This window comes from Sphaeroforma arctica (assembly GCF_001186125.1).
Source record: "Sphaeroforma arctica JP610 unplaced genomic scaffold supercont1.1868, whole genome shotgun sequence".
NCBI classification, from domain to species: Eukaryota; class Ichthyosporea; order Ichthyophonida; genus Sphaeroforma; species Sphaeroforma arctica.
The window spans coordinates 1-10,623 of NW_014038690.1; the positions used below are offsets into that span (position 1 = coordinate 1).

At 44.7% G+C, this 10,623-nt stretch overlaps 2 protein-coding genes across 2 annotated transcripts; one reads left to right on the top strand and one right to left on the bottom strand.

The window, feature by feature from the left end:
- Positions 1-1,271: 1,271 nt before the first annotated feature.
- On the bottom strand, positions 1,272-1,872 carry SARC_11777 (hypothetical protein; the record flags this gene model as incomplete). Its single annotated transcript, XM_014294130.1, has 2 exons — positions 1,272-1,489; positions 1,512-1,872. 2 exons carry the CDS (start codon positions 1,870-1,872, stop codon positions 1,272-1,274), a joined length of 579 nt encoding a protein of 192 aa, XP_014149605.1.
- Positions 1,873-1,935: 63 nt separating this feature from the next.
- Positions 1,936-2,386, top strand: SARC_11778 (hypothetical protein; the record flags this gene model as incomplete). The annotated part of the gene is made up of 2 exons (XM_014294131.1): positions 1,936-2,183; positions 2,278-2,386. 2 exons carry the CDS (start codon positions 1,936-1,938, stop codon positions 2,384-2,386), a joined length of 357 nt encoding a protein of 118 aa, XP_014149606.1.
- Between the last annotated feature and the right edge of the window lie 8,237 nt (positions 2,387-10,623).

Genomic DNA, 10,623 nt, shown 5'->3' on the forward strand with positions numbered 1-10,623 from the left:
TTTTGGCCTAATATATTCTACATTGGGGTAGTAGGGGCAAACAAAGGTGATATATTGGCTCCTATATCCAGATGCTCAACCATTTTTTTCTTCATTCTTTTCTACAACTTCGATACGGAAAAATTCGAGCCAATGCATTATCCCAACTCACCAGTGTGGGCCTGTGGGGTTCAAGGAATATTTCATACAGACATATGTACGTGTGTACTATATTTGGTTCTATGTAGGTTGCGAGAAATAAATATAGAACAACAAAACCTTCTCGCTTTGGATATGTCAGTATGTCATAGGCCACTCCTATTAAAACCAAAAGAAGGGACAATGATACTGTGTCGTGTATATATAGCTGAACGCTAATGTTTAACACTATTATTGACATGATGGATAGAAGGTTCAGTAAAGTGTGACATAACTTTTATCAAGTCCATCCTGCTGGTGCAGGGACTTGAGATTAGTTCGGTACTTCTGTATTTGGGGCGCCTTACACGCCCCAACTGCCGTTATCGAAAGATAAAGATCTCGAAGAGGACGTAGACGCCGACAGTTAAGGAGGTCTGGGTCAGGAGGTCGCCAAGAATGGGCGTATTAGTGATGAGTTGGTACAAATAAGTGCTTAGGGTTGCGGAGAACACACAGGGATGGTCGATGAAGAAGCTGGATCACCCATCGCAATAGAGAACGATGCAGGAGCAGCCTGAATAGATGATGCTAGGGGAGCAGGCAGGGTAGAAAGGCTATGGCGGCACTGCACTAAGGAGTGAGGGAGGGTGACGTAGAGAAGGGTACTAGAGCACCACCAGAGAAGCTCAAGGGTTGATGGCACCACCTGGGGGGAAACGGTAGGGGTAATAAGGACCAGATAGAAGAGATGCAACAGTGAGGAAAACATACGGTCAGTGGCGCACGAGATGTGCAAGCGCGACAGAGCGTACAGACGGCGCGCAAAATGTGATGACGGCCAGAGTGCGGTTGGTGAAGAGTGTATGAGGCGTAGTTAGAAGAGAGCCTACTAGCACGCATGGGTCATACGGACGAGAGGTGAGAAGCAACAGCATCTACACCCCTGAGAAGGGAAGAGTGAGTGAGCGGTAAATAGACACGCAAATAAAGTACACACACAGATGTCATGGCAACAACATAGTGGCAGTAGTCGAAGTGAAGAGAAGGTGTAGATACACACGTCCCAAAAGGAAGGAAGACTTGAGAGCCGCACGATGGCAGAATAAACATCCAGCAAGGTAGATATACCGGAGGCTATGATGGGAATCACGCTACTCGCCGAGCTTCTTAGCTCGAGCAAGGGGGTCGGTGGTAATGTAACGTTGAGTGCACTCTTGATGTGATACAAGCGACTGGGCGCGAGTGTGACCGGACATGCTGCTTTCAAGGTGACTCGCGAAAGAGCCATTGACCAAAGACTCCCTTGGGCTTGATGGTGATCTCGTGATGACCTGCGATGACGTGGAGATAATATTTCTAGAGTTGCGCTCTGTGGTGTACAAGCCCTTTACCGACAAGATCATCACGGATAGTGTGGCGGCGATAATCATTCACAGCAGTCACGGCAAAAGGGCCTTCCCAAACCGGGCAGCCTGGAGGACATCGGAACATCAAGGCGCATTTATCGGCTGTAGCCTTCTGTGAAGACTGGACGTGGCGTGTTATGGCCTTGCTCAGGTCAAGGGCAACCATATCCACCGCCCCAACTTTCGACTCGAGCATAAGGGCGGCCCTGTCCTCGAGCATGGAAAGCTGCGGGTCCAGATATGGAGGGCCGGTGGCTTTGATGCGGGGAGTCTCGTCAGTGACGGTAAAAACGAGTGCGTTGTAGCTTTGGCCAATCTCACCCATGAGACTTGGGTCAGTCGGCATCTTGGATTTGTATATCCAGGATTTCATGATTTAAATCATGACTTCTGCACGGCCCTGTCCTTGATGGCGCTCAACGGTGACGAAGTGGGGAAGAATTCTCTCGTCAGCGCTGAAGTCGGTGAATGCTGTCGAGTTGAAGACGGAGTATTTGTAAGCGGTAAATTTAGCGGGGAAACCCCACGGAAAGATCTGCTTGCCCACAAAACTGATACATGCGGAGCCGGACTTGGGCCGCATGGGGCGGACAAAGATCGTCCCAGTGGTCTAGCACACGGCGAGGAGAATGAGACCGATGCCGTCAGGAACTTCAGGTACGTCTGTCAAACCTGCATGCATGTGACCGAAGGGGGGATACGGTGCGCTCCACCTTAGGTGCGCCTGCATGCATGTACACTTCACGTACAGCTTCGACGATGGAGTGGACATGTGGCCACTGGAGGGCCTGCCCTGGTTAAGTGTGAGGAGCGTCGCCGACCATAGCCGCGACCTTGTCATGTTGACAGTCGGCTTGTGATTGTGAGGTGGCGGTGATGTTGGACGTGGTGGCCTCACACTTAACGGGGGCAGGCCCTCCAGTGGCCGCAATTCCACTCCATCGTCGAAGCTGTACGTGAAGTGTCCGGAATTTCAAGGTTGGTGGTACAGCTTGTGGCCGCAGCGCTTTGGTTAAGTGTTCTCTTTAAAAGTGATTTCAAGTGGTGTATTTTGCAAAGCGGTTGGTTCTCAGAGTCGTAAGCACACCGTATAAAAGATTAATAGATTAATCGACGTCCTGCGGTGTCTTATTGACTGCCGTGCCAAGATTCCAATCTACAACACCAAAACCTTCTCCGTCGTCTGAATCGTAACACATGAATCGTTGTCAGGCACACATACATCCTCTCCAGCCGGCATCACATCAATGTTGTGAAAGATGTCTGGCCGGACATGGGAAAATACATACCTGATATCGGAGGTCTGCTGCATGCAAGCGAACCTCGTAACCGCTGACATCATCGGAACAGTGCCGGGTCTGCGAGACGACTTCGGTTGCTGAGGCTCTGTGCTACCCGCGACAGGCTGCTCTAGCAACTACACTGAGATCATGTGCACTGCTTGTGTCAATATAATTGGCGGGCGAACAACCATGCCGAGTTGAGTGGGAAATGCGGCACCACACCAGATTGCTGTGGACGCAGAGTTGGGCCGCCCCGTGTTGCTTCAACGCGCTGCTCAGTGCCTCCTGTACGACGCTTTGTCGCGGTCAAGGGAGCGTACGGGCCGTCAGAGTGGCAGCAATGAACATCACATGAGCAACGACGCCTTGGTTTCATGCATGGGATGATAGAACACACAGTTGATCATACCAAAGACTACTGCCCAACGTAGAGATGCGCTCTGTGTGTCGTATCCAATGAGCAGGTGGGTTTGGTAGGGTTGTTCATCAACAATTAACCATGTTTGTTTGTCGGTAGAAACGAAGCCGTCGAAATTATCGACATCAGCGGTTAATCGTACTTGCAAAGTAGAGATAATAGTGCCCATACCTTCAATACCATTAATACATTGTCTCATTTAAGATGTACAATTAAGCCTCAGTTTATTTGTACTGACATCCATGTACACTACAACCCTGTACTTCACCTTGGAACATCGATTCATGCCAAAAGCCAGGCTTGTCGCATTCTCAGGTAATGTTGTGTGTTGAGGCAGCCACAGAGGTCTTTCTCCTGATATACGGGCAATCCTTAGCACTGGGGCCTTGTTTGCAACAGTTGAAACATGCCGTGAACTCTCTTTTCTCTACTTCCGGTTTCTCTGCTAGTGCCGACGATAAAGATAAAGCAGAAGCCGAGGCTTGGGCTACCAACAGGCTACCAAAATGCTTGCATTCTGTCGCTGTCGGTGACTGACAGCCCACCGTTGGGGCCTGATGCACGCTGGTCTGCAAATTATTAGTACGGTTGTCAAGACGAGCTGCAGATCGTCGGCGAAGCTTGTCGGCCGACGAAAGGGGCACAATCTCTAGGAAACCTGGACCGTGTCGTGATAATCATTTGGAGTACTCAATCAAGGACATTCGTGTGGAGTTCATTGATCTTGTAAATAGTGGCCACGGAAGAAGGGTAGAGGGTGCCGCGGAAACACGTACAAAGTGTTCTACTTCGTCCGCAGCGTGTTGCAGGCCTTCAAAGATCAATTCTTCATATATAGGATGTGTTGGACGAATATCAAATAAATTAGTTTGCGTGCTCCTGGGTCAGTGAATCAACTTCATCACAGGGCTACATGCCGCCTCGGCGACCCACAAAATATAACTTTTAACCACTTGCGAAAGCTATATATAGAACAACAAAACTTTCTCCCTTTGAAATTGTCAGTATTAAAATAGGTCACTCCTATGGAAACCTAAATGAGGGACATATGATACTGTATCGTGTATATATAGTTGAACGCTAATACTTAGCATTATTATTGACATGCTCGATACGAGCTTCAGTAATAGTAGTGTGTCATCACGTTTATTAAGTCCATCCTGCTGGGGCAGGGACTTTAGATTAGTTTAGTACTCCTGGCCTCATGGGACTGGCCGGCTGGGGCGCCTTATATTGTTTATAGAAAAACACATATAGAGAATAAATACATACATATATATATGTTTCTTTTCAAAAATAAAAATGTAGGAGTGGGCAACTCCTAATCGGGAAAATTCGAGATTCGGAGGGAATCCAAATTTTGGATTGTTTTTGGGTCTGGGACTCTGGGACTCTAGGACTCTGGGACCATTCTCGAAATTCAGTGCACAATGTCAATGAATCTTGATGAGTCATCACCATATGACTCTTGCGAAACGACGACACGTAGCGCGAATAGGTAATAGAGCTTAAAGTTCGTAGACATTACGTAGACATTTAGGCATAGTTCAGACCTTTAGACCGCTACGGGTCTGTCGAAAAAGGTATAAATAGGGTGTATAGTAGCTTGCAATCCTCAGCCTTTAACATAGTTGATTAAGAAAGGATAGCGGAGGATTGCTAAGACTACTTGAGTTATAAGATCCCTGACCCTAATTTTCTGTCCTGATCCCAATTTGATCGTGGCCGGCAATCTTAAGATTCCACAAATCCTTGGGTACTACTGCATCAATCCCTAGTATTTGTGCATTTCTCTTTCATCGCCTTGTGTCGTATGTTGTAGTCTGTTGCCTATGTTGATTGTCTTTCGGCGTAGACTGCAAATTCTCCTCTCTGTACCGCGTATTCGTGATAGAACTCGTACTAGGTGGGAAGTCATTAGCTAGTCCAGGTCATTGATTAGCTGATTGTGTCTTATCTGGTTGTTCGTGTCCACGACCATCTGGGCATGGCTCTTCGAATTTGTTGTTGTTGAATGCAAAACGAATTTCACCTTGCTTTTGTCGTTTGCGTACACAAATGCAACAATTATGTAGTTGGAAACATTCAGTACAGGGTAGGTCTGATATGCGTTCCGTTGGACTGGCGGTATTAATTTGTATAGTTGTCAGATCTATCACGCCTAGAACTATCTTAGAATCATATACTAGAATTGATCTGCAATGAAGCTCATCAATACGTACTATTGTTGGTGCTGAGTATAACTTACACTACTCGCACACGATTATCATCCAGTGGATCATATCTAAGATGACGGATGGGCCTGATGTGGTCAAAACCGAGTAACACTTAGTAAAGAGTGTTAAGCCTGAAATAAGTGAACTCAGTCAGAAGTGCCATTGGGAATGGCGCGCCTGCTATATTTATTAATCACGATCCTATGTGGAACGAGACTTTCTCTACCATCGGGTTATGTGAAAATATCCGTCTCTATGGTTTCGTATGAGATATCACTTTTATCTCATTAAATTCTCTATTCCACTAATCGGTCCGGTCCTCTGGTCCGGTCTTCCAATAGTCCCCTAGATCCAGTCCTGTGGTCCGGTCCTCAAATAATCCCCTAGGTCCGGTCCTGTGGTCCGGTCCTAAATTCCTCTCCCTGGTCCGGTCCTCACGTCCGGTCCTAAATATCTGCCTAGGGTACTTTGTCCACACTGATAGAATATTTGGCGTGTAAGTCAGTGTTCATGTGTAAAAGCCGGGCCTCCACATTACGCAACCGAACAGGTTTCTAAGGACTATTAGCGTTGCTTAGTTTATCCTCCGTTCAGCCAACCAGATGTGCCAGTCTGATGAAGGCTAAGTCGGTAATCTTGATAAGTGGCAAGTTATTGGTTTATGCAACAACTATGGACATCAAGAGTTTTTTTTCTTTTTTTCTTTCTTTTCTTTCTAAAGATAGGATTTTATGAGTCTCTCGGATTCGCCCCAACGAAACATACCATAGTTTCTATTAGAGCGACAACGAAACACTAAATAAAATCCCTTCGGCGAAAACAGTACTGAGAGGATTATATATAAGCAATGTCTCAGCTTCACAATCCCTCAGAGATTAGCTGTTTTCACGAGGCAAACCTAACTCTACTAAAAGACTAATTACGTTTATCTACTTTAATTTCACCTGAGCTTTAAAAGAATTTATTACGTTTAACTACTCTAAGATGTTAATATCGCCTTAAGAGACCGAGATTTACACATTTTAAAGTTAGTAAAAGTATTAACTACTTAGACTGCTTAAACGTAGTAGCAATTAAGTACCATAAAAGTTTTCTTAACCAAAATCATTTCTTAAGAGATTAGCTTGTAGTCGTAAGTTAAGGTTATGACCAAGTAAGCACAGTCATTCCTTAAAGAGAATAAGACTGAAGTCATAAGTTAAGATTATGACAAAGACAGACAATACGCCTGCAAAGAAACGCAAGGCCGAACGTAAAAAAGATGGAGAGGGAAGCCGCACTGCTGCCGCAGAAACAACCGCCGCTGCTGCCGATGCATTGACCCGCACCGTAGCCGTAGCATTTGTCTCCGACAATAATAGTCAGGACAATGCTTCGAATAAGGACGTAACCACTCCGATTAAGAAGACTACTCCTGCAGATAGAGCCCGAGGGCCAACTATTGCCTCAACTTTGAAGCTTGCATTTACGAAGCCAAGAAGTAAGACAAGGGACACGTCTCAAGACGCCCCAACCAATTCTTCTGACGAAACTCAGAAAGAAAAGTGCCCAATTATAGGAGACTAAGACAAATCTCAGAAGGTACCTGTACCGGAACCAGAAGAGGAGGTAAACTCAAGTGGCAAACCCGAATCTACGTCCGAGACCACTGAGCCAACGCGCATAAGTAAATTAACTACTGAAAACACTGATCTTAAGAATCAACTAGCCGCCCTTATGAAAGGCATGACTGATGAACATGTAGATCGAATGTATGGATCAGGAAAACACGCACAGCACTTACGCGAGCATGTTTCTCCTGGCACTACTGAAGCCCTACAGGAGAGGACAGAACGTCGACTGGCAATTACGCCCGAAAAGCGTAAGGACCTGAGTGCTACACCTGTGGCAGTTGAACCAGATGTGCTCAGCGTATATATACCTTACGAGGTACTACCACCAGAACTCTAGGCTAATTATTCGCCTGTTCTAACGCCCGGCCATGAGTCGCCCGTCCTTGAGGGTATTATAGACCCAGAGGCAGGTAAATATACTCCGCCACCTTTACCCAACTGGGATGACAATTGTCGGAAACCAGTTAAGACTGGGTATGTCATCCAGACGCGTGAATCACCCAAGATTATAATATCAACAACTATCCAAGGAACAGAACACCGAAAGGCCTCGACCATGGACTTTACAAGAGGTAATAAACACTCCCGTAAACGTGTTAACGATGTCGAATTTAATCGCTTCGATCGCACCGCATTACACCAACCCGCAGAGGATTTTCACTCTGACGAGGTGACCGAACTTTATAAATTGGTCGACGATTACACCACTAAGATGGAAATCGCCCAAGACGAGTACCATGTTGAAGACGTATCATATTTTGCTAATATAATCGCAATCAAGCAGAAGCGCATCGATCATCTACTTCAGGCCCAACGTGGACAAAGACCACCGGGATAACCAGAAGTACAGGGACGGATCAGTCGACTTAAGTCGAACTGGGATGTCAACAGCAAGCCGGTTTAGTTAATAAACAACCATGACCTCGACACGCTAACCCGTACGCTTAATGCGTTTAAGGTCATGCTGGAGACGAATGATATCGCTCCCCAGCAGTGGATTTCTGCTTTAATGCAATCGTTTGACCCTACAGGAACAAGTTACTTGATCCTGCAGCGACACCAGCATGAGCTAGACACTTGGCGTGACTGACCAGCTGTGTGTTGGTTGGTTACGTCCTTATTAAGCAAGGACATACACAGTCCATGACTGAGTTCAATCTTAACTGAACCAGTTGAGAATACTCCTATTCAGAGTTACATTCTGAAACTTGATGCTGACCTTAAACGTCCAGATATAACAGTTGATAAGGCACAGCGATGGTACGAGTTCCTGGTTATGCATGTTTTCTGTAAGAACATATGAAAAACGACCGTGAAAGTCTGTACACCGAGTTCAAGGGACATTAAAACAAAGTTTCATCTATTCCGACTTACGTGGGAACAGTTTTATGATACTGTATCCACTCTTTCCCCCGCACACCGAGTAACCTCGAAAGGAAAGGCGGTAAATAGGAAACCGCGCGTGCTCCCTGATCAAGGATACCTCTCACGCCAGACGTCGGATAATAGACCTCATCAGACGCGTCCTAACCAGACACGTACTCGCGACTCCACTCAATCAACGCGACTCAATAAACGGGCACGCGCGGAGACGAAGCATATGGAACCTCCATTTAAGGAGATTAAGAAATGTGCCGACGCACAGTGTGGGTATGACATGTACCAATTGACCCCTAACGGTTATTGGAATGGTAGACATGCAGCCACCTGTACACACTTTCTAACTAAGTGTGACAAGTGTGAGAAGACCAATGGCTATCACGCCAAGTCTTGCGACACAAGGCCCGACATTAAGTTGGAGTGTAAGTACTACCAGGTACAATCGTTACAAAGGAAATACAACGACTCCTTAGATGAGCGTGTAATAATCCCTGTATATTGCAACGGAAATAAAGTCCTTCCATTGATTGATCCTGGTTCAGAAATTTCATGTATATCCGACCACTTGGCATTAATGAAAGGTATTGAAAGGCGAACTCAAACCACTCACCTAATTTTAGCAGATGATAAAACTTCTAAGTGTGATACCATGGCTACAGATGTTATAATCTCCCTGGTCGATGATATAAATATCACAACTCAAGCTGTGATCGTTAAGATGTCACAGAAATACGCCATTATAGTCGGAATGAGCGATTTGCTCACGTTAGGGATAACCGTATCAGGCTTATTACACAGATACTACGGTCAGCTCCTTCTTCAAGCGTGAGTTATCATCTTATAGGCGTTACAATTTTTCTTTCATTCGACGCAGTTTGTCTTCATTGATCATATTCTGGTCTGCATTGAGTTCGTTGGGAAACTTGTTTGTGTTGGTGTTGATCGACGCATTGTGACCGCTCGGCTGACGTCCGTCAGTATTGTATGTATGGAAATAGCCCTGCCAATCATTTTGGTTAGGTTGGTGCATTCCTGATTGATACCAATTCCCCCAGTTGTTATTGTTCCATGATCCTGGACCATATTGGCACCACCACGTATTGTATTCTTGTGCATGTCTTTGGTCGCATCAGACAGATTGGTATAGTCGTGGTTGTTACTGTTAGTGCTAGTAGCAGGACTGGAATTGATTGATTCGTGAGGGGGGTTTTGGGGGGGGGGATCTGAACCTGTTGGGATACGTTCGTCCCATCGTCTATTTATGCTCATATTAGAAATTTTCTGTTGCTAACATACTCTAATAATAACCCGCACAATGTTGATAGCTGTGAGACTTTTTTTAAATATAAACAAGATATGAAATAAAAATGTACGTCATCAGTATATATAAATAAACTATATTTAAAAATAAATACCGACTGTACACAACCGAGCGTATTTACCACATATTTTTTATTGCTCATAAAAAAAAAGCACAAGCGTTTACACTCCAGCACTGCAGCAGTCAGCACAGAGTGCCACAGACCCGATATTTAACGGTATCGGTGTCGGTATGTACTAGGAAATACCGATAGCCAAACTCTGCTCAGCAGACTTCTATTTTCTTAAAAAAGTAATACGTAAACACGTTTTCATTTCAATGCGTTGATGTAGAACGTACTACGTTTTCATATGTTATAAGGCCCAAGCTCCAAGGCGGCAAGGCCAAGGGTTTGGTTTCAGTGGTTTCGTTCCCGCCCTTTATTTGGCATAGCTCGCCAACTATATTTTTCCAAAAGACGAACTGGGTTGTTTTAGTTGGACAGATTTTCTACTGTCAAAACATTCCATATAGTACAGATCCAAACAAAAATGGCTTTTGAAATTGGCTTCGTTAAACCTACCTGCGGTGTCTATTTTAGAAGGCTATGAAACGAGAGAACGGTTTCATAGCTGAAAATACTTGATAAATCGAAAAAACACCACAAATAAAACAAAGTACCGAACACCACTATTAGAAATATCTATCTGTATTTATATGTATATTGGTGTTAAAATATGTATTTTTATTAAATTCATAGACTTCTTCTTCTATATATATATATATTGTTCAATTTTCAGCAGGCTATTTATATATATATATATATATATATATATATATATATATATATATATATATATATATATATATATATATATAAATATATA